Genomic DNA, 24,172 nt, shown 5'->3' with positions numbered 1-24,172 from the left:
TGTTGCCTTCATAGGAAAAAAAAATGTCAACTTTGGGAAAACATGGTGGAAAGGCAAAGTTGTTGCCTAGTGAATTGGAAAACAATTCAGTTTTCCTGGAAAGCAAGGCCAATGTATTTCTTGCTGATTCTTCGAACTCCTGTAACATCTCCAAATAATTTTGATCCAATACCACCTACCTAACTTTCTCTCTCTCTCTCTCTCTCTCTCACACACACACACACACACACACACACAGTCTTTTCTTCGACAGCTTGGAAAGTTCAGGCTGGCTTAAAGGACATTCAAATATTTTCCCCCCGAGCGTTCTCTCCTAGCTTGTAATGTCCATGCATGTGTGCCACAACAATTACACATCTGTCATTATCACTTTGTCGCTGGCGAATCATAGTTTGTTTTGTGCAGACATATGTCTTTGAAATACAAAGACTCCCTTTTCTCAGCCACCTAATAGGGGTGCAAAACAGGGAAGACTGTTCTGGCTCATCCCTAGTTCATATATGCACCTAACACGTATATGCACTGGCACAACAGAGGGGTCCTTTATATATTGTAAGTGGTACCACAGCAATTCCCCACAGAGCAAACATCCTATTAATGGTAGTGATACACAGACACACTGATAGCCACACACAGTGTAGAAAAAATAAGCATGAGGGCTAGGGGTGGTCACCATGATCCATAAATATTCCATCTTGATCACCAGAAAAACCCTTCACCCTGGGATAAGCTATGAGGTCCAGTATCTTGTGTTGGGCCAAAAAGACAGATTGGAAATGCTATTGGGGACCACCCACCCTGTTGTCCAATGGCCTCCCTGACCAAGCTGGCTGATGCAGTCTCAGATGTGGTGTTGGAGAACTGTAGGACTATGGTGCTAGAGGACTTGAATATCCACTCTGATGCTGCCTTTACAGGATCAACTCAGGACTTCGTCGCCTCCATGACCACCATGAGGTTGTCTCAGTTTTTCATTGGCTCAGTACAGAGGGCAGGGCACACCCTTGATTTGGCCATTGTCTTGGAGCATAAGGTAGTGATCTAGATATTGGGTGGGGGGCGGGAGTAGAAATCACCCTGTTGTCATAGACAGGCCACTTTCTGGTGGTGTTTGGTCTTACAGTGCCACTCCCTTCCTACAGAGGAAGGGTACCCATTAAGATGGTCCACCCCAGAGACTTTTAGACTAGGATGGATTCCTGAATGCTTTGGGGACGTTTTCAGTATCCAGAGAGCCAGGAATTCTGTTGAGGATCCTGTTGCAATGTAGAATGGTAAATTGCCACAGGCCATTGACACGATCGCTCCTGAAAACCCTCTTTGGCATTGTGGAGTGTGGATGGCTCCCTGATTTCCTGGGAAGCTTTGGACAATGAAAGAGGTAGTAAGATAACTAGAGCATGAGTTGTGTAGGACTTGTCATGAAGGTGATTAAGCAAATGGAAGAATGCATAATCAGGTATACAGGGAAGGTGGCAAAAAAGGCTTATTTGCTGCCTTCATCTTATCCTCGAGTAGCCTTCCAGATAAGCTTTTGCAACCTGGTTCAGAATACAGCAACTAGGTTAGTCAGTGGGGCACCCAGTCATGTACACATTTGTGTTGAAAGAACTGCTCTGTGTGCTTATTAGCTACCAAGCCATTTTCAAGGTTCTGTTGCTGACATACAAAGCTCTAAACAGGTTGCGAGTAAGGTACCTAGCTGGCCGCTTTCCCTATATGGACCCAGCCAACATTTAAGACCTTCACAGGAGGCCTTTCTGACCATTCCACACCCAACACAGTGTTGACACATAACATCTCAAAAGCAGGCCTTCGCAATCTTGGTGCACACCCTCTGAAAAACACTCCCCCATGAAATTTGGGTGGAAAAAAATTGGCTATGTTCTGAAAGTCAGCTGAAAATCTATTAACACATGCTTTCCCTGGTTTGTAATTGATTATCATGACTTTGCTCCACTTTATTATTTCTTTTTATTTGTTTATTTTTGGTGTTGTATTTTAATTGTCTTGACAGTGATTTTATATGTCATCTGCTTTTATTACATCAAGCAGTATAAAAGTATTATCAATCAATCAATTACATCTACCCTATTTAGAACTCCATGTTTCTTTACAACTGCAACTGAAACCACAACTGTGAAAACATCTTTTTCTCAGTCCTAACCATTCTCCACTGATGTTTCTGATCAGGTGCTGCCCATTTCTGTGTGTAATGACAACTGCCATCCTGGTTACATCCGGAAAAAGAAGGAAGGGGAGCCATTTTGCTCTTATGACTGTGCCCCATGCCCTCAAGGGAAGATTTCTAATCAGCAGGTAAGAGTCATAGTTCTTCACAGATGTCAAGCATGCTACATATCACACCATATCCAGCAAAACCAACGTAATGAAAATTGGCATAGTCTTTGGTCTGGAAGGAGTAGCAGCACATTGCTGACCCTTGAATATTATGCTATAGCTAGAGGCCTTCTTACAGAAGAATGTAAACCTCGCTTTTACATTCAGGCCTAGTGATGTTGGTCACTTTTTTACACTCAAAACATTGAATTGATGGTTTGTTTTAGTTGGAAATGTCCTTCATAGGTAAAGTAAAGAAGGAAGAAATATTTATAGGCAGCTGCTGACAAACAACATGGTGAATTGTCATCAAATAAAGGTGCATGATTTGGATCATGATAACTCTGTGTCTGAAGCTATGGCCATCACATAATTCAATGTTCTCTATATCGAAAAAGAAAGAAATCATTCCATATAGAAAGCGAGATGTCAGGGAGAAGGATTATCGTTTCTGTGAAAATGTTACTGTATACATTTATAGATAGATGGACAGATAGACAGATAATGGATGGATGGATGGATGGATAGAGAATTGGCCTTAACTTCCAATTGCTGGGCTTTTCTGAGTTTGAGCCAGCATGAGATAGAGAATTAACTCCTTTTCTATCATTTAAAATAGTTATAGATGGATGGGGATAGATCATTAGATAGATATGTTCTGTGTTTGTGAGGAAATGGAGAGGAGAAGGTTAATGGGGCCAGAATGACTAAAAATGTTCCTTCATAGTTAGTGGCAAAGTTTCCAGGAAGGCTTGGAGATGGTTGAAGAAGGTGATTCAACCTTATTCAGCCCCTCCAGCAATAGGGAGGGACAAGCCTGGGTGTGACTGGGAAAGAATATAAGAACGCTTGGGAGACAAAAGATGGAGAATGAGAATGAGAGTGAACTGATCTGTAAGCTCTGAAAACATTTAGGGATTATATCTCATTCTCTAGAGATCTGATGTGGAACAGGCAGGGTTGCTACTGGAGTGTTTTCTTTGAGCTTCAACCTGCCTATTTGTAAATAAATTCAAATATTGCTCAGTAATCCTCCTGCCTTAGTCAGCAGATCGCAATATATGGTGAAAGGAGCATCTCCCCCCACCCCCCACACTGCCTGCCCAACTCAGCTTCCAGCCATCCCCACTGTCCTATTTAAGAGTTAAGTTCCTGCTTGTGTCATGTTGGTATTGCATTTCAGAGGATTTTAAATGGTCATGCCTGATGTTGTGTCTGACACTCTGGAGTCTAGTGGGAGTTACGTTTCTACAACAGGATGCTGCAGCTGCTACTGCCAGAACCAAGTACGTTGAGGTGGTAGGGCAGCCAGGAGGACGTCATGAATGACTGGCAGTGACAGCAGGGGCACATGCACAGATAGCAGCCTGATGGAAGCTAGGGTTATTGTGCGGGGGGCACTATTTTTTTGCCTACCTCATGCATTGGCATGTTGTGGGCTGCTGACTGTGCCTCCTGGAAATTCTCAGAGAGAGAGAGAGAGCAGCTTCTGGATGAGAAGCTCAGAAGCTTGTGGTGCTCAGGTTGGATTCAAACACAGATGTCTTGGCTCACATTTCCTGCATTACCATGATACACAACAAAGCACCATATTTTCACACACATCAGAGTTCTCTTTTATTCTGTTTTTCCTTTCTTTCTCCCAGACATGGAATAATGCAGCTGTATTTAGGCAGTGCTGTCTGATGATAGGCTGTTTCAGCCATGCTGCACTTTTGCTTCCAGGTCTCAACTATATTTCTAGATTGCATTAGCTCTGTATGTCTCATATAAAAAGCACTACTTTTTCTTTCCAGATATGGATTCCTGCACTGAATGTTCAGAAGATCATTACTCAAACTTAGAACAAAACCAATGCATTCCCATGGTTATAAGCTAACTCCCGTATGAGAAACCTTTGGAGATCACTTTGGATTTGTCTGCTGCTGCTTTTGTTCTGATCACAGCTTTGGTACTTGGAACCTTTGTAAAGCACCAGGACACTCCCATAGTTAACGCCAACAACCAGAGCCTCACCTACATCCTCCTCATCTCTCTCCTGTTCCTTGCTGTTCATTGGTGAGCCTAAGGCAATACCTTGCCTTCTCTGGCAAATGGCTTTTTGGCATCATGTTCTCAGTCACTCTTTCTTCTCATTTGGCAAAAACTATCACTGCGGTTCTGGCTTTCATGGCTACCAAACCAGGATCCAGAATGAGGAAATGGGTATCCAATTTGAGTATCCAATTTGATAGTCATTTCCTGCTCCTTAATTAAACCAGGAGTTTGCATGATTTGGCTAGGTACATTTCCTCAATTCCCAGATATGGATATGCATTCACTGAATGGAGAAATTGTAACAGGATGTAATGAAGGTTCTGTCACCATGTTCTATTCCATCCTGAGCTACATGGGCTTTCTGACCATTGTCAGCTTCTCAGTAGCTTTTCTAGCCAGGAAGTTACCAGACAGTTTCAACAAAGCCAAATTTATCACATTCAGCATGTTGGCATTTTGCAGTGTTTGACTCTCCTTTGTTCCAGCCTACCCAAGTACCAAAGGACAATACCTGGTGGCCATGATCTTCTCTATACTAACTTCCAATGCTGGCTTACTGGGTTGCATCTTTTTTCCTAAATGATACATCATTCAAGCTCCACCGGAACATCAGAGAGCAAATAGTAAGGACAGAACAGTAACAAAGAATGCCAGAAACTGTCTTCTTTTTTGAAAAATGTGTGACTAATCAGTCTGAATTGTGTATGGCTTCCACACACATACGCTAACCTGCTTGTGAAATGTATCCATTTTTTTTCATTCCGAACCATGTCTTCTGTGTCATCCAAGTAGAAATTGCTGTCAGTAATGTCTCTCCTATGGAAGTGTATTACATGGTTTTGTTGTTCAGTCGTTCAGTCGTGTCCGACTCTTTGTGACCCCATGGACCACAGCACGCCAGGCCTTCCTGTCCTCCGCTCTCTCCCGGAGTGCGCTCAAGTTCATATTCATTGCATCAGTGATGCTATCTAGCCATCTCATCCTCTGCCGTCCCCTTCTCCTTTTGCCTTCAGTCTTTCCCAGCATCAGGGTCTTTTCCAGAAAGTTTCTTACTTCTTGCCGAGAAATGAATCTGAAAGGGGCATCATATGATTACTGGGGAGCAGGTAATGCTCCTGGCTTTGCCCCCAATGTTGTGCATGCTGTTGGTCCCATCTCTAATGCCCATGCATTAGCATATTCATCTTTATTGAAGGAACGTATGCATGAGCAGCTATTCACACATAGGCTTCCAGGCTATCAGGACACGAGATACTGCACGGACACCCAGAGTAGGGAAGTATGAGAAATTCATTTCAGTTCATTTTCAGTTCTCATATCCTGGAACCAAACATAGATTCTAATGCAAATTGTGGTCCAAGTCTGTATATTTCCAAGCTTACAATGCAGTTCACAGGGTGGAGTGAGGGATATGTGTTCAAAAAATGTGTCCTTTTGAAAAATGCACACAGACATGCTTTAATCAATGGGAGAAAATGCATACAGTTCAAAGGTATGAACAATTGATGCATACATTTGGAAAAATGTGCATGGAAATACACATGAGTTTTCATGCAATATTTTTTTTTTTTTTAAGCTTGCAATCTGATATGAGTCAGAAGGAAATTTGAGGTGGAATTAGAGAACCTCAATGAGCTCACATTGTCCTGATTTGCACATCCCTAGTCCAGAGGCTGGGTGTGCTGCATGTTAAATGCCAGGGGTGGGTCAGGAGCACATCTCCATTCACCATAATAATGTGATGCCCCCATGATTTGAGAAACATATTAAGGGTGCTTTGGATGCACTTCATTACTTATTGGAATGAACATTGTGGTCATATTAGACTGGCCAGAGATCTGTTGTTCTTTTCTCAGTGTGTATGCTGTTTTTGTTTTAAATTATATTACATTGCTAAATAAAAATTTAAAAATAGACCCCAAGTTGTGACTCTGCATTTAATTCATGTTTTGAATGCATTTGTCTATGATCTGTGCTGAACTTAGGTCATGTTCTGAACAGATCACACCTGAACCTTTGAGGTCATGCACCACTTCCTTCTCAAATAAAAAAAGGGGGGGTTAGATAGCTAGTCATGTGGCACTGTGAAGCCCAACAACACACTGGGGAAGTGATTATCTGCCCTATCATTGCCAAAATTACTGGTTTCCTTCCTGCTGCAAAGTGGATTTCCATGGGCCGTTAGCAAAGTCAACAATATCTGTATCTGACAAAAAAGCTATAAAACTCCACATGTTGTTCGAAACTAAATCTAGTCATAGGCAGGGCTCTGCCATTTTTTTAGAATGATCATTTATCTTTTATGTTTTAGGGGATGTTTTCTACATTATTTTAACAAACACAGGAAAAATGTACTGTGAGTAATTCCGTACCTCATTCTTTCTCCTTGCCCAGCTAATCTTCCACTTCCCATTTCCTTAGCATGACAAATTAATCCTCATTATTTCTAACGCAGAGATATGCACACTGTCTTAATGCAATATGTTCTTTTCTGCAAATATTTCTAACACTTCTTCACATTTGCCATTATCTTGCCTCCTTCATAATAATCTTGCCTCTTTTACCATCTTCCCCTCCTCTCATTTACATTAACCAGCTATCAGTTAGGATGTTTACTTTTAAGAAGCTTAGATTTCTGATTCATCTTGAGAGGAGAAATGAAGGTGATAGATAGAATATGCTGTTCAAAGACTCTGATGGAAAACAGATAATGTAAGGAGGCAGAGGGATACTGGTGCAAAGGGAGACTTACTGGCCAGTTTGTCAATCAGTGTACCAACAGAATCATTGAAATACAAGGAAGGTTGTAGCAAAACCAGTGCTAGACAGGTAATGTTGTAAATGGAAAAATGGAAATCTACCTTTGGAGGAGACACTTTTTGTGCTGGATCATTTTGGTGGTGCTGTTGCTTCTTGTGCTACTGTGTCATACTGTCTGCAAGAGACAATCAGTTAATTGCACCATATATGATGACCCCATCCCTATTCCTCATGAATTTTATCATCCAGGCGACCTTGTCATCGGTGGGATTGCTTCTCAGGTCTTCTTCCTGCATAATACTCCCTCTTTCATTGAACCGCCGACACAGATGCTGATTGATGAGCCTGTGTAAGAAACACTTTCTTTCCATGACATGTTTACAATCATAATAACTCTTCACTGAGCAACACAGTAACAATTTATTTCCTTTTCAATATATGAACAGTAGTATTCCAGGAGATATTAGGGTCTCCCAGTGAAACTAATTCAGTCTAGATCCAACCCAATGTGTTAATATTTGCTTGAAAATATGTCTTCTTCCATTGAAGTTGTTGGTAGAGAGTGGGAATGTCAATCGGAGATGGCAAGACATTTTCACATTCTGTGTTGAGTTTGCTTCTAAGAATCTGGTAAACACTTCATCCCTTATGGAGGGTCTGTTTGGGGGTATAACATTTTTCTCTGTATACAGAGCTCCATTAGGTGCAGGAAGCAGTTAATTAAGGGCTTACAATTGAGCACATAGTTCTGGAAGAGTTCACTGTCTACTTCAGTTGCCTTCCTTGTTTCATTTGCTCCAGAAGAAGTCAATAATGCACTGCTTTCTGCAATACCATCACTGTATGCTGATGTACAGCTTTGCTCCTACACCTCAGTCTTTAACATGTGAAGAACTATCATAAAGTAGTCTACAGTTCCACTTCTTTTGGGTTAAACAGCCTGTAATTTTCATTACAGCTCAGTGCCAAAAAACTACCAACACATCCTTGCCCTGGCATTTGCTATAAAAGAGATCAATGAGAATCCCAAAACCTTACCAAACATCTCTTTGGGATTCCACATCCTCAACAGCTACTATACTGCAAGAATGACCTGCAAGGCCACCCTCAGCCTGCTTTCCACACAGCATAGGTTTGTTCCCAACTTCAAGTGTGACACCAAGAACAATCTGATAGCCCTCATTGGTGGCCTTGTTTCTAAAGCCTCCACCAATATAGCTACCTTCAGTGTCTTCTACAAGATTCCACAGGTAAGACATATGCATTGAGGTATGAAGATTGTACAACTTAGGCTCACATTTTAACATTCTCTCTTTACCTGTCTGACAATCCTTATATATTGCCTTTCAGTTCACGTATGGATTATTTTCTCAAATGCAGGATGACAAAACATTATTTTCATCCTTGTACCAGATGGTCCCAAATGAAGCCCATCAGTATATGGGGGTTATCAGATTACTTGAGTATTTCAGATGGACATGGATTGGGCTCTTTGCTGTGGATGATGACAATGGGGACCAGTTTTTACAGACAATTGTGCCAGAGCTTTCCCGGAATGGCATCTGTTATGCCTTTGTAGTCAGAATGCCAAAACAGGCATATGTGGATGAGCTGGCAGGCCTGTTTTTAGGACAACTGGATAAATACACAGTTTTCATGGAAAGAAAGGCCAATGTATTCTTCGTATATGGAGAACCTCCATCATGGAAGGTTTTGAGTATGCTCCTGACTCTTGCATCCTTCTTTTCATTGCCTCCCCTTGGTAAAGTATGGATTATTACATCCCAATGGGATTTTGAAGCAATGACCATTCAAACAACCTCAGATATACAAACCTTCCATGGTTCCATATCCTTCACTGTTCACTCAAATCAACCATTAGGGTTCCAACAATTTGTCCAGATGATAAGACCTTCTTGGGCCGAGGGAGATGATTTTATCTGGGACTTCTGGGAACAGGCATTCAACTGTTCACTAAAAGTGTCTGATGTGATAGAGTGGAGCAAGGAAACCTGCACAGGACAGGAGAAGCTGGAGACTCTTCCTGGAACTTTGTTTGAAATGAAGATGACCGGCCACAGCTACAATGTCTACAATGCTGTCCATGCTGTGGCCCATGCTTTGCATGCCATGTATGAGTCCAGCTCCAAACATAGAAGACTGGTTGAAGGAGGGAGATTGCCTTTTCAGAATGTGCAGCCATGGCAGGTGTGAAGGTTTGAGGCCTACAGAGGCAAAGGGGGAAAAAATGGCCAGGCCTAGAGGCCTGGAGTTTTCTATTCAGAGGGGGTAACCCTGAGAGAAGTACATAGTTTCATTCTCCCGATTAGTGTCAGTTTCATTTCTCCACTTGAGTTTCATTTCTTCAGGTCTGAAGCAGTACTTTCAGTTTTGAGGGAGAAGCGTACATAAAGAGAGGGAGAGAGCCAGTAAGAGTCAAAAAGACCAGGCTGCAGCCACAATCAGAGCAAGACAGGGACAGCCAGAGCCTGACGTATAAGCAGAGTCCAAAGAGTGAGCAGGAAGAAGCAGCGTAGAAAAAAGTCGAAGGACAGCTAAGGTAAACAGGAATATGTGTTTTGCAACGTTTATTTTCTTTTAATATGTTTTGTATCACTGAGCTCTATTGTGTAAATACTAGAGCTGTGGTTAAACCCTGCGTCTAGAGTGTCAGTCACCCCACATCTACACCCTAAGCCCCACATTACTAAGAAGGGGAAGTTTAAAAGAAGGAAGATGGGACTCTTAAGGAGGCAAAGTATCTTTAAGGGCTTGCTCCAGGGGTCCAGGTCATAAGTGGAACCTTGACAGCAGGTAATTAGATCTCAATGTTTTGTTTTGTTTCATTTTTTTTTTTAAAGCAGGCTAGTATATGATGCAGAGGTAAAGGGAATTCTGCCCTGTAAGTCTGCAGGAAGGAGGGAAATCCTTTGAATCTGTTTCCTCATATCCAGTTGGATATGAAATTAATTATAAAATAATGACAGTGATTTCTCCATACACTGCAATCCACACTGGGGAGGGGCTGTAGCTCTCTGGTAGAGCCCCTGCTCTGCATACAGAAGGTCCCTGGTTCAATCCCCAGCATCTCCAGGTAGGGCTGGAAAAAGTCTTGCCTGAAACTCTGGAGAGCTGCTGCTGCCAGTCAGTGTCAGCAATACTGGGTAGATGGCCCATGGTCTGATTCAGTATAAGGCAGCTTCCTATGATCCAGATGGAGCCAAAAGAAAGAACATGATAGTTAGAAAAATAACGCCACCACACATACAGTCCAAAAACAAAGCCCTGTGTAGGTGTTTGCCTGCTCACATGTAGGGCGAGGTCTGAAAATGGCTCTGCTTCACATTGAACATTGAACATGAAGGTCTGAGCAGGGCTCTGTAAGTGTGTTTGACTGAATGTGCTTACAGGGCTCCCATAATTTGAAACCCAGCCTTATCAGGGTTTCCAATCATGGGAACTATGTAAGCTAATTCAACCAAACATGCTTGCAGAGTCCTTTTCAGAAGGAAACCAGGCATGTGGGAAGGAAGCTCCGTGTGCGGAAGCTGGGCATGTGGGGACATTGAAGGTGGGGCTTATGTGTGCACCCACATCCCCCTCCCCATATTAGCTCTATGTTTGAGCAGACAAATGCCTGCATAGGGCTCAAAAGTAATCCGGATCTTGGATATGGTAGGCCTTTGTGACACTTATTTTTTTTTAAAAATTGCCCCCTTGTTACATTTTTTTTCTTCCAATCTAGCTCCATCTCTTTCTAAGAAGCATCTTGTTCAACAACAGTGCTGGAGACACTATCCATTTTGATGAAAATGGAGAATTAGTTGCTGGATTTGATGTCACAAACTGGTTGTTTTTCACAAATGGTTCTGTTGTTAGAGCAAAGGTTGGAAGACTGGATCCTCAGGCTCCTCCGGGCAAAATGTTATCAATCAATGAAGACCAAATCATCTGGCACAGAAGCTTTAATCAGGTGAAACATAGCTTCAGATGAGTAAGTGTATGCAATACTTAGAAGCAATTTCCAGCATGGCTGGGCTGCTGTTTGCCCTTGAGGTGCTGTATTGGGCAGAATAGCATTGCATTTTGTTAAAACTCAGTTCCTTCCCTCATTGGTAAGGAAGCAAGAAAAAAATAGTGAGCTGTAACATCTCTTACTTGCATGTTTCCACAATAAACTTTTCACGTCATGCTCCGTGTTCAGCCGACCCATCTTTAGGGATGTACAGACTGTATAAAATCCACTCTATCTGTGTTTCACGGATTGTCAGGCACCTTTTGTTCCCTCGTCCGCTCACAGACGGATGCAAATAATTACGTTAAAAGGTTTCATAAGAATTTACATAATTTACCCTAGTATGTAACGTTTAGCCTATTATCCCCTAGTCTATTCAACTTTTCCTCAGCAGAAATTTGCATATTTTCCTACAAATAAATATCAATAAATTTGGGAAAAGTAAAAAAAAAAAAAATCATCCAAAAGTCCACAGACTCCGTGCAACCTGAGGGGGCTGCTCTGCAGCAAATTCCGCAGGTCAGATTCTTAGAATCCTCATTTTAAATGAGGATTCACTAAAAATTTTCACTATGCCTTCACTAAACCTCATTTTAGTCTATCTCAATTTTCTCCAGCATCCCTACTCATATTCATCAGAACATCTTTTAAAATTCATTTTTATTGTGAATTTTCAACAACAACAACAAAACTTTAACAGAAAAAAGGGGGAGAGGAAAAATTATATGGTTACACAGATTTGTGGATTCATATGAATACATATGAAATGCATATATATGAAAATACTTATTGTTCAGTCGTTCAGTCGTGTCCGACTCTTCGTGACCCCATGGACCATAGCATGCCAGACCTTCCTGTCCTGCACTCTCTCCCGGAGCTTGCTCAAGTCCATATTCATTGCATCGGTGATGCTATCTAGCCATGTCATCCTCTGCCGTCCCCTTCTCCTTTTGCCTTCAGTCTTTCCCAGCATCAGGGTCTTTCCAGAGAGTTTTCTCTTCGCATTAGGTGGCCAAAATATTTGAGCTTCAGCTTCAGTATCTGTCCTTCCAATGAGCTGTCAGGGTTGATTTCCTTTAGGATTGACTGATTTGACCTCCTTGCAGTCCAGGGGACTCGTAAGAGTCTTCTCCAGCACCACAGTTCGAAAGCATCAATTCTTCAGCGCTCAGCCTTCCTTATAGTCCAGCTCTCACAGCCATACATTACTACTGGGAAAACCATAGTTTTGATTATATGAACCTTTGTCGGCAAGGTGATGGCTCTGCTTCTTACTATGCTGCCTAGGTTTGTCATAGCTTTCCTCCCAAGGAGGAAAGTGCCTCTTAATTTCATGGCTATAGTCACTGTCTGCGGTGACCTTGGAGCCCAAGAAAATAAAATCTGTCACTGATTCCATTTCTTCCCCTTCCATATGCCACGAATTGATGGGGCCAGATGCCATGATCTTCATTTTTTTAATGTTGAGTTTCAAACCAGCTTTTGCACTCTCCTCTTTCACCCTCAACAAGAGGCTCTTTAGATCCTCTTCGCTTTCTGCCATTAGGGTAGTATCATCTGTGTATCTGAGGTTGTTGATAATTCTCCTGGCAATCTTAATTCCGACCTGTGATTCATCCAACCCGGCATTTCTCATGATGTACTCTGCATATAAGTTAAATAAGCAGGGCGACAATATACAGCCTTGTCGTACTCCTTTCCCAATTTTGAACCAATCAGTTGTTCCATCTCTGGTTCTTACGGTTGCTTCTTGACCCTTGTACAGATTTCTCAGGAGACAGGTAAGGTGGTCTGGTACCCCCATCTCTTTAAGAATTTGCCAGAGTTTGTTGTGATCCACACAATCAAAGGCTTTAGCGTAGTCAATGAAGCAGAAATAGACGTTTTTCTGGAATTCTCTTGCTTTCTCCATGATGCAGCGAATGTTGGCGTTTTGATCTCTGGTTCCTCTGCCTCTTCGAAACCCAGCTTGTTCTTCTGGTAGTTCTCGGTTCGCATACTGCTGAAGCCTAGCTTGTAGGATTTTGAGCATCACCTTGCTGGCATGTGAAATGAGCACAATTGTACAGTAGTTTGAACACTCTTTGGCATTGCCCTTTTTTGGAATTGGAATGTAAACTGACCTTTTCCAGTCTTGCGGCCATTGTTAAGTGTTCCAAATTTGTTGGCATATTGAGTGCAGCACTTTAACAGCATCATCTTGTAGGATTTTAAATAGCTCAGCTGGAATACTGTCATCTCCACTAGCTTTGTTGTTAGTAGTGCTTCCTAAGGCCCACTTGACTTCACTCTCTAGGATGTCCGGCTCAAGTTCAGTGACCGCACTATCATGGCTATCAGGGACATTCAAATCTTTCCTGTATAGTTCTTCTGTTTATTCTTTCCACCTCTTCTTAATCTCATCTGCTTCTGTTAGGTCCCTGCCTTCTTTGTCCTTTATCATGCCCGTCTTTGCACAAAATGTTCCCTTGAGATCTCCGATTTTCTTGAAGAGATCTCTAGTCTTTCCCATTCTGTTGTTTTCTTCGATTTCTTTGCATTGTTCATTTAAGAAGGCCTTCTTGTCTCTCCTTGCTATTCTCTGGAACTTTACATTCAGTTGGATATATCTTCCGCTTTCTCCCTTGCTTTTCACTTCCCTTCTTTCCTCAGCTACTTGTAAAGCCTCATCACACAGCCACTTTGCTTTCTTGCATTTCTTTTTCTTTGGGACGGATTTAGTTGCTGCCTCCTGAACAATGTTACGGACCTCCGTCCATAGTTCCTCAGGCACTCTGTCTATCAGGTCTAATCCCTGAAATCTATTCCTCACCTCTACTGTATATTCATAAGGGATATGATTGAGGTCATACCTGAATGGTTTAGTGGTTTTCCCTACGTTCTTCAATTTAAGCCGAAATTTTGCAACAAGAAGCTCATGATCTGAGCCACAGTCAGCTCCAGGTCTTGTTTTGACTGACTGTATAGAGCTTCTCCATCTTTGGCTGCAAAGGACATAATCAATCTGATTTCGATATTGACCATCTGGTGATGTCCATGTGTAGAGTCGCCTCTTGTGCTGTTGGAAAAGAGTGTTTGCTATGATCAGTGTGTTCTCTTGGCAAAACTCTATTAGCTTTTGTCCTGCTTCATTTTGTACGCCAAGGCCATGCTTGCCTGTTATGCTGGTGATTTCTTGACTTCCTACTTTAGCATTCCAATCCTCTATGATGAAGAGGACATCTTTTTGGGGTGTTAGTTCTAGACGGTGTTGTAGGTCTTCATAGAACTGATCAACCTCAGCTTCTTCGGCATCAGTGGTTGGGGCATAGACTTGAATTACTGTGATGTTGAATGGTTTGCCTTGGATTCGTACTGAGATCATTCTATCGTTTTTGAGATTGTACCCCAGCTTTTCCCACCCTTTTGTTAACTATGAGTGCTACTCCATTTCTTCTAAGGGATTCTTGCCCACAGTAGTAGATTTGATGGTCACCTGAATTAAGTTCGCCCATGCTTGTCCATTTTAGTTCGCTGATTCCCAAGATGTCGATGTTCAATCTTGCCATCTCATGTTTGACCACCTCCAGCTTACCTTGATTCATTGATCTGACATTCCAGGTTCCTAAACAATATTGTTCTTTATAGCATCGGATTTTCTTTTCACCACCAGACACATCCACAGCTGAGTGTCCTTTCGGCTTTGGCCCAGCCGCTTCACTCTTTCTGGCACTACTCGGAAATTGCTCTTCCCCAGTAGCATATTGGACACCTTCTGACCTGAGGGGCTCATCTTCCGGCGTTTTATCTTTTAGCTTTGTGATATGTTCCATGGGGTTTTCTTGGCAAGAATACTGGAGTGGGTTGCCATTTCCTTCTCCAGTGGACCACATTTTGTCAGAACTGTCCGCCATGACCTGTCCGTCTTGGGTGGCCCTGCATGGCATAGCTTATGGCTTCACTGAGTGAAGCCATAAGCCCTTTCGCCACAACAAGGCAGTGATCTATGAGTAATTTATACATAAGCTTCAACAAAAGTGGACCTGATATCCAAATAAGTATCCATTCGAAGCTGGTGTCTATATGCCACCCATTCAAATATTGAAAGCATTGTTAGGACCTCAATCCATTGCATTATAAAAGATGAGCGTTTATCTTTACAATGTTGTAATATCAGCCATTTAGCTGTCAAAAGGGCATGGAAAACCCATTTTTGCTGACCATTCGCTAATTTCTAAGAAGCACGTAGATAATTTAAAAGAACATGTACATCAGCGAATATTATTGACCGTTCCTTTGAACATCTGTACATGGTTCATATTTGGCCATATGAGCCAATATTTTAACCCTTTTGAAACTACCTTAGTGTAATCCAATTTTGATTTCACTACAAAATGCCACACTCAGTTATTTCATGAGTTATCTGTGTGGCTGCTGGATACTGAGACAGTCTATTGGTCCATGCAGCACAGTACCATCTACTTTGAGAGGTAGCAATTCCCCAGGGTCTTGGGGGCAAAGGTCCCCCAGCACCCAGTCCCATGAGATCCTTTAAATTGGACTGTCAGTTATTGACTTTATGCATACAAACCCTGTGTTCTTCCCATGCACCACAGCCTCTCTCTTTTGGTTTCAGAAAGATATCCTCGTCTCCTCTGCAGTGCACTTTTCAGATCTAGCTAAATATTTTCATTGTCTCAGCTTGAGAGCAGCAACGTGTTTTAATTGTCCCCTTCAATGGTCTGTGCACCAGTAATTCACCATACACATACAACCATTAAGAGTGGGGCAATAATCAGACAAGAAAGTAGTAAATAGTCTGTTCCAGAAAAATAGCACACTGTGGAATCTCACCCTCAGCAGCCCATTTCTTATAGCTTCACACAACACGCTAACCCACCATGTGTTACCATGTTGTCTGAATGCAGTGCATTTTCCCCAGGGTGGGTTAATGTGTTGTCTGAACACTGCATATTTTCCTCAGGGTGGTTGTTAACCTTGCAGTTTGGCTTCTTTTTCTCGAGCAAGTCACCTTGAGAACCCATGGTTTGTTGTTGGGTTGTTCAGGCTGGGTTAACAAGCCCACTGCATGGTTAACAAGCAATCCTGTGGAAAACATGCTGCGTTCAGACAGCACGATAACCCCCCCTGCAGAAAACGCGCCATGTTCAAACACCACGATAACTCACCCTGCAGAAAAAGTGCTGTGTTCAGGTGACACGACAACCCACAGTTCAACAACAACCCACACTGGGTGGGTTAGTGTGTTGTGTGAACCCAGACTTAGATTCTCAAGGCATACAGTATTGATACCAATCAGTCTTCATGCTTACTGACAGGTGCTGCCCCTTTCCGTGTGCAACGACAATTGCTATCCTGGATACAGAAGGAAAAAGAAGGAGGGAGAGAAGGTTTGCTGCTATGATTGTGTTCTCTGTCCAAAAGGGATGATCTCTTACCAGAAAGGTAGAGGACATAATGTACAGACATATCAAACATACTACAGCAGACCATATAAAGCAAGACTAATATGATCATGGACCTTGCAAATTGTGATCTGGAAGGAGGGGCACCAATTGTTGTTCAATGGGACTCTTTCTTGATTAACAAGATTCCCAAACATTCATTAATTCATTCATTCATTCATTTGATATGTACCCCATCTTTCCACAAAAAAAATGGCACTCTTACAGGCCTACAGGCACAATTAAAACTGATTAAAACAATATATTAAAATACAATAAAAATAACAAATATAAAATTAACAACAAGAACAACAACAAAACAGAACCCAACTGAACAGGCTGAAGGCCTTCTTGAATAAAGCAGTCTTGTCCTGCTGGCAGAAGGATAGCAGAGAGAGAGAGTGAACTTAGCCTCCCTTGGGAGAAAGTTCCACAGCCAGGGAGCAGCCACTGAAAAGGTCCCTCTCACAGATTTATCTCATAGTCACCATTGACCGGGAATAGCAACTTGTGGAAAGATATTTTCACCTCCCACACACAATGCTGTAATTATTTTGACTTAAGGATTCGGACATTACATCCCAGAGTCAGGCTTTTGTTACATAAAAGTCTCACCTTTCCAGATTGTTGATAGATGCTTGCCAGCTGATAAAGTAGCATACATTATTATTTATGATAGGATCATTTTACAGCCTGCCAGCTGATAAAGTAGCATACATTATTATTTATGATAGGATCATTTTACAGTTGAGCTCCAGGGACTTCAATTATTGCCTCTGTTTTTTGAGGGTGGGGGCATGAAATGCCCTTCTTCTTTTTTTTTACCTCAAAGGAGTGAATATGGTTTGCATATCTTCTGTATGGGCTGGTATAGTTCCCAAAATCAAACACAATCCAAGTCTAATCCAAAATAATACATTTTCCTATAATACATTTCTATAATACTTTTTGAGTATTAAAGGAGAATAGTCAAGTAATCATTACAACGGTAGGTTGGTGTTGTTGTTATTAACGTATTACAGTGCATGGGGTGATTCGCTCAGCACATCCATGCCACATCTGAGACCTGAATTAGCACTACAAGATATCAGTTCAGGACAATACTCAAATGTTTTTGGAACCACAAGAGCACAAAAAGAGCATTCACCATGTCTGTTTCAAATTGTGCTCCTCCTTTTGCATATATGTTCATCAAAGTCTTGAAACATTTAAACAGCTTTTCCTTTTTTTTTCCAGACATGAATGCCTGTGTTAAGTGTTCAGAAGATCAGTATCCTAATAAGGACAAAACTCAATGCAATCCCAGAGTTCTAAGCTACCTTTCATATAAAGAACCTTTGGGGATCAGTTTAGCTTTGTCTGCTATTATTTTTGCTCTGATCACAGCTTTTGTACTTGTAACATTTCTGAAGCACCACAACACTCCCATAGTCAAAGCCAACAACCGGAGCCTCACCTACATCCTCCTCATTTCCCTCCTCCTTTGCTTCCTCTGCTCCTTGCTGTTCATTGGACAGCCTGAAGTTATGACCTGCCTGCTTCGGCAAACAGCTTTTAGCATCATCTTCTCAGCTGCACTTTCTTCTCTTTTGGCAAAAACCATCACTGTAGTTCTGGCATTCATGGCTACCAAACCAAGTTCCAGAATGAGGAAATGGGTAGGGAAAAGTTTGATGAATTCCACTGCCCTTTCCTGCTCTTTTATTCAAGCAGGACTTTGCTTGGTTTGGCTAGGTACCTCTCCTCCATTCCCAGATATGGATAGCCACTCAGTAAATGGAGAAATCATTGTGGAATGTAATGAGGGCTCATCCACTTTGTTTTACTGTGCCCTGAGCTATATGGGCTTCCTGTCCCTTGTCAGTTTCACTGTGGCTTTCTTAGCCAGGAAGTTGCCTGATAGCTTCAATGAAGCCAAGTTCATCACTTTCAGCATGTTGGTCTTTTGCAGTGTTTGGTTGTCCTTTGTTCCAGCTTATCTAGGCACCAAGGGGAAATACATGGTAGCTGTAGAGATCTTCTCTATTTTAACCTCTAGTGCTGGATTGTTGTGTTGCATCTTTTTCCCTAAATGTTACATTATCATACTGAGGCCCAAGCTGAATAACAGGGAGCAGCTAATAAGGAGACAGAATAGAGGAAAATAAATCTATATCCTCCTTAATTTTTAATTTAAATGATAAGGTAACTTAGAAAAAAATCATATATATCAGTGATAGTTATTTTGACAATTATTATTCCAAGATTTATGGAATAAAATACTAAAATCCATTTCTCAATAAATCTGTTTCTTTCATTTTTATATCTTCTGCTGTAATTATTTCCAAATCTTCCTACAAGGTCACATCCTGAAAATTTCACAATAGAAAACTGTTATGTCATTGGATTGGATCCAGATTTAGTCACACTTACAGTAGATCCATGGGAATCAATTCGTGAAGTTAGTCATGACCTCCCCAAAATCACTGTGAGCTCCAAAATCATCATGACCGGAGCCATTTTTCAGAGCCAGGAGAATGTAAGAAGTGGCCACTCTTCTAGTTCCCTTATTACTTGTCATTTATGTTGGTTCTATTCAGTGGTATCCAAGAGGTTGCTTATACTCCCACTGATTCTTTTGCACCCTGCCAATTCTGTTACAGAAGTGCCCCCCACCACTTGCACAACAGCGATTTAGCACTTCCTAGAAGAAGCCATGAAATGAGCAGAAACTCTCAGTTTTGGAACAGGGCAGGTCAGAGGAGCTCACAAAAGGGCGATCTGCAACCCATCTCAATCCAAAACTGAGCGTTTCCGCTCATTTCATGGCTTCCTTTAGGAAGTGCTAAATTGCCATTGTGTAAGCAATGGAATCAGCAGGACCTACCACTTGCGGAAGGGAACTGGTGAGCCAGAAGGGATTTGGTGGGGGTGTAAGTGCTCTATTGGATACTGCCCACTGTGTCACTGTATCAAAGCTGATGTGCTTCTGAATTCCTGAGACTCTACCCGGAATAGTCGTTCTTTTGAATACATTTCCTTTATAAACTGTCCTTAACACATTTTCTTTATTAACTATCCTTTATAAATTATCCTTATTATTTTTTGTCCCTTTTTCTCCCTCTCATCAAAAGTCATGTGAGACATTCTGATGATCTGATTATTCTCACAAAGGCCTATTCTGTACACTAGGCCTAACCGGAGGCCAGGAAATACATCTTCTTCCGCTCTCCCTTTGCAATGCCCCCGCCCTGCAGGTTATGGTGCAAGAAGGGTGGTTGCCTTCTTTCGGTTTTGCTGTTTGGTCTGATTTCATGTTCTAGTAATCCAGTATTTTTGAAATTCATCATTTTCTTGCTATAGGAATTCTAACAGCTGTAAACAGATTCAAAAACATTTCTAAAAATTTCCCAAGTTACTTACCAATTTATAAAATAAGATGAATTTCTTCTTTGTATAATTATATGAATATGAAATAACATTAGAGTGTCTAATCACTAAATGTTATTCAGCTATTCAGGAGAGTAAGACAATACATTTTACTGCCCTCAGTCGTCAGGAGGTCTTCTGCTCTCTTACATTGCTGCAGTCTTTACCAAGACTCTGGTCAATGTGTCATGGTGGATAAGGCCACTTCTGATCAGGGATTTATCAACAACTTGATTAACCAGTATCCCCAAACATGGAAGGAAACAGCCTTTCTACAACTTGTTTGTTTGTTTGTTTGTTTATTACCTCTCTATACCTCCCCATAGCCGAGGCTCTCTGGGCAGTTTTCAAAGATTAAAAACATTAAACATTAAATTATAGTGAAAAACAAATCCCCACACAGTGTAAACATTTTAAAAACCATTTACATAAAACACAGAAACAAACAATATACACAAAGACAACATATAACTAAAAACAACATTGAGCAATCATCCATAAAAGACAAATCCAGGACAGATTCCTTGTCAGAATAGGCCACGTTTATCTCAGGTTATTGTCCAGACTTACTTTAAACATGTGAGTCCTTTGTCAAGCTCTTTTCCTTTATACAAAAATATAATACAAAGCAATATGCATATTAAAACAGAAATGAATAAAATGAATCAAAGAGTAGCCCCCAATATCCTGCATTCTCTTTTCAAATCCTACTGGCACTAATCTTGGGAACTAGTTGGTCCTAAAAAGCAGGCAGGGAGAAAAACATTAACTCCTGATGCGAACAGAACTGTCAGGAATGGACAGGAACCAAACTGTCTTACATTTCTGTATATAGTAGGGATGTCAGAGAATTTCGCCACAAATCTCAGGGAGGCCGAATGCCAGCGCATTCGGGCCCTGAAATCGGTGGCGAAATGGTCTGCCACCCCCCGGCGCCCCTCCTCCAGGACGGGACTTACCTTGGGCGAATCTCCCTGGCAGCGGCGGTGGCGGTGCGGCGGCCGGTCTTCCAACCAGCTGCCGCCGCCGCTATTTCCAGTGGAAAAAAAAAACAAAAAAACGTGATAGGCTACGTAAAGATTTACGTAGCCTATCACGGCTAGATTTTTTAAAAATACCGTGATAGGCTACGTAAATGTTTACGTAGCCTATCACGGCTGAGTAAAAAACAAAAAACAAAACTGCACGTACGCAAATGGCGGCGCCCATGGGCGCCGCCATTTGCGTTCCTTATTTTGGCACGTCTAGTCTACGTAAACATTTACGTAGACTACGGCGAAAATAAGGGGAACGCAAATAGCGCAGCATCTACGCTATTTGCGTTCCCCTTATTTTCGCTGTAGTCTACATAAATGTTTACGTAGACTAGACATGCCAAAATAAGGAACGCCATGGCGCCGTTTGTTTTTTGTGTTTTTTTACTCAGCCGTGATAGGCTACGTAAACATTTACGTAGCCTATCACGGCTGACTGCAGGGACGCAAATGGTGGCGGCTACGGCCGCCGCCATTTGCGTTCCCAGCCAGCCAGGATTCGCAGCGAGAGGGACGGGGCGCCTCCCCCGCACCGCAAATCAATTTCGTCATAAGGTAAGTGACTTTCGTACATCCCTAATATATAGTTTGGTTTGGATATTATGGAGTTAAATCATTTTGTATGCATGCTGGTCAGTAACAGCCAAAATGTCAAAAGTTGAGTTAATGATTGCTGGAATCAGGATGTGTGCTTAGTAAGCAAGGGCTTGCAGATGGCTCACAGTCCCAAAAAGTCTACGGACATCTAGGGCTTCTTTACACCAGCCTAAAACCCTGCATTTAAAATGGGGCTTTCTGCTTCTGTTTTAAATGCAGGATCACGACTGACTCCTTTACACATATTTCCTTTCCCCCCTCCCCCCTCCCCCCTCCCCCCTCCCCCCTCCCCCCTCCCCCCTCCCCCTTCCCCCCTCTTTCTCCCTCTATCTGAGTCCTCCATTATCATTGATCTCACTCATCTTCTTGCCACTTTAACTCTTTTCATGGAGGAAACTGATAATTTAATTATCAGGGGTAATTTGATAGCTCATTATCTGTGACCTATTTAAAAATGAAACAAAGGGCATTTAGTGCAGGAGACACCCTGGAGGGCCGCAGCAGGGTCATGACATGTAAAGAGCCTGGAAACTTCCATGAAGGAGCAATCTCAATTGCAGGATAAAAGCTCCATGTGAAGGAGCCCCTACAGAAGAAGAGGAGGTAAAGTATTAGGCAGGAGGTTCAACAAAAAGACAAGAAAGAGAAGGAATTTGCAGAAGGGTTTTGTTTTGCTTGTGGTGTGGAAAAGTCTATCCTGAAGGAAAAATACTTCAATTGGCAAGAAAATCAGAGGAGGGACACAGGGACTCAGCAGATAGGTATTTAGTGCAAAGGTGAGCCTTCCTGACTAGTCAGAGTTTCAATAGAACAGGCTATCTTCAGCATGACAGAGGACAGGATGAGAGTTTTAGAGAGAGGTTAGAAAGAAGGAAGAAAAAGAAACCAAAGGATTCATCTTGTGAGACAGCTGAACCCTGGAGGAGGATGGTCTTTTGACAGTAAAATATTGCTGAGAATAGATCTCAATGAAATAGGGGCACAGTCTAATTAGGATAGCTGGGTGTGTTTAACCCTGGTTATTTTATTCACCTATTGCTCTTACGGGGGGGGTTTCCCCTCTGTCTGTGAATGGTATCCATTTAGATGTTAAAACCTTTTTTAAAATAAAAAGGTTAAAATAAAACCTTTTTTCTATTAGCAAAATCTTTTCAGTAAACTTTTAATTTTTGTTGTTTAAAAACTTGAGTTCTCTTTTCTTGATGGGTTACCCCATTAGCCAATGGCTAAGAGCCACCCCCCCACACACACACACACACATCCATACTACCTAAAGCAGAAGACCCAGAGGGTTTTTAGGCTGTTTGGTGGAGGCAGCCAGGAAAAATAAAGATTTCCACTTGGTGGCAGTGGAAAGAATTTTAAAAAGGTATGGCAAAACTAAGTGGGTCACACTATTTTGCCTGGTCTCCCTTATACACATAGATCAGAGCATATTTGGTCTGGGACACCCTCTCTGTCTCTTTTTCAACAATGTTAAAGGTTTTTCTACTTTCTTTTCAAAAAGCTACTCTGTCCTTCTGTCTCCTAGCAACGAGTCTTATCTTCCCCCTGAAATGTAGACTTAGTGTTATTATTAAACAACATCTCTGATCTCAGAGGCTATCAGAGCCTAGACAGCAAACAACATGTCGCCATAGTCTTGCTGTTTTATAGTTGTCTCTTACTTTGTGAGCATATTATAAAAGGGAAAAAAGCAGAGTAAAATCGAAGCAGAGTAAAATCCAAGGTCCATCATGGAGTTTTCTTTCACATCCACTTAAGCCAACTTCCACTTGAGTCAATGAGGTTATTTATATGCCATTTACTAGTTGGACTTACTAGCATGACAAAGGCCCTGCCCTCTCCCTGAAGCCCCACTCCTCAGGTAAGAGAAGGGAAGCTTTCTCCATTGGGAGCCGCAGCCTCAAGGCACAGTGGAGGGGAAGATATAGCAGAGGGGAGGTTTAAAAACTTCCCCTCCCTGTGATTCTCCACACACACACTTCACAGCTGATTGAGAAACAGCTGAGCACTGGCGAAGAGGAAGCTGCTCCAAAGAATTCCTCACCGTGGATTTGAGAAAAGGGACCATCTGAAGGAGTCTTCACACTGCACAGAGAGGAAACATTGTGCGCATGGTATGCACAAAGGGGACCACATTCTTCCTGCGTCCCCAGCTTGCTTGGATTTCTCTCTTTGCACTGAGAAAGAGGAGCCCTTTTCTTAGGGCATGGAGTGGAAACGCAGTGAGAGATAAGCAGGGAGAAAGCGAGAAAGCATGAATGCCCATGAATATGCTCGCTGCATGGGCCATTTAGGGCCCCACAGCTTCTCTGGGCCCTAAATGACCCATTAAGGTCCCTGGCATCTCCAGTCAAAAGGATCTTAGGCACCAGAGCTATGAATGAATAACATTTATTGCATTAGTCCTTAGACCATAGCAAACAGAGCTATGAAAAAACTCTCTCTGAAAACCTTGGCAAGCAACGGGCAATCAAAGCACCAAGCTACCCTTGCCATGAAAACCTGGGCCCAGAAAAATCTTTTAGTAACAC

The 24,172-nt window shown here is 42.0% G+C and overlaps 1 protein-coding gene across 1 annotated transcript; it reads left to right on the top strand.

Moving 5' to 3' along the window:
- The first annotated feature begins 808 nt into the window (after positions 1-808).
- On the top strand, positions 809-18,743 carry LOC146341720 (vomeronasal type-2 receptor 26-like). Its single transcript, XM_084807049.1, has 8 exons — positions 809-1,033; positions 2,194-2,319; positions 7,320-7,486; positions 8,096-8,387; positions 8,518-9,345; positions 10,883-11,110; positions 16,471-16,597; positions 17,833-18,743. The coding sequence occupies exons 1-8, from the start codon at positions 809-811 to the stop codon at positions 18,741-18,743; spliced, it is 2,904 nt and encodes a 967-aa protein (XP_084663175.1).
- Positions 18,744-24,172: the final 5,429 nt, after the last annotated feature.

This window comes from Heloderma suspectum, chromosome 6, assembly GCF_057233095.1.
Source record: "Heloderma suspectum isolate Gila_16-S chromosome 6, 16-S_ref, whole genome shotgun sequence".
Classification (NCBI taxonomy): Eukaryota; Metazoa; Chordata; class Lepidosauria; order Squamata; family Helodermatidae; genus Heloderma; species Heloderma suspectum.
This window is presented reverse-complemented; position numbering and strand designations above follow the sequence as displayed.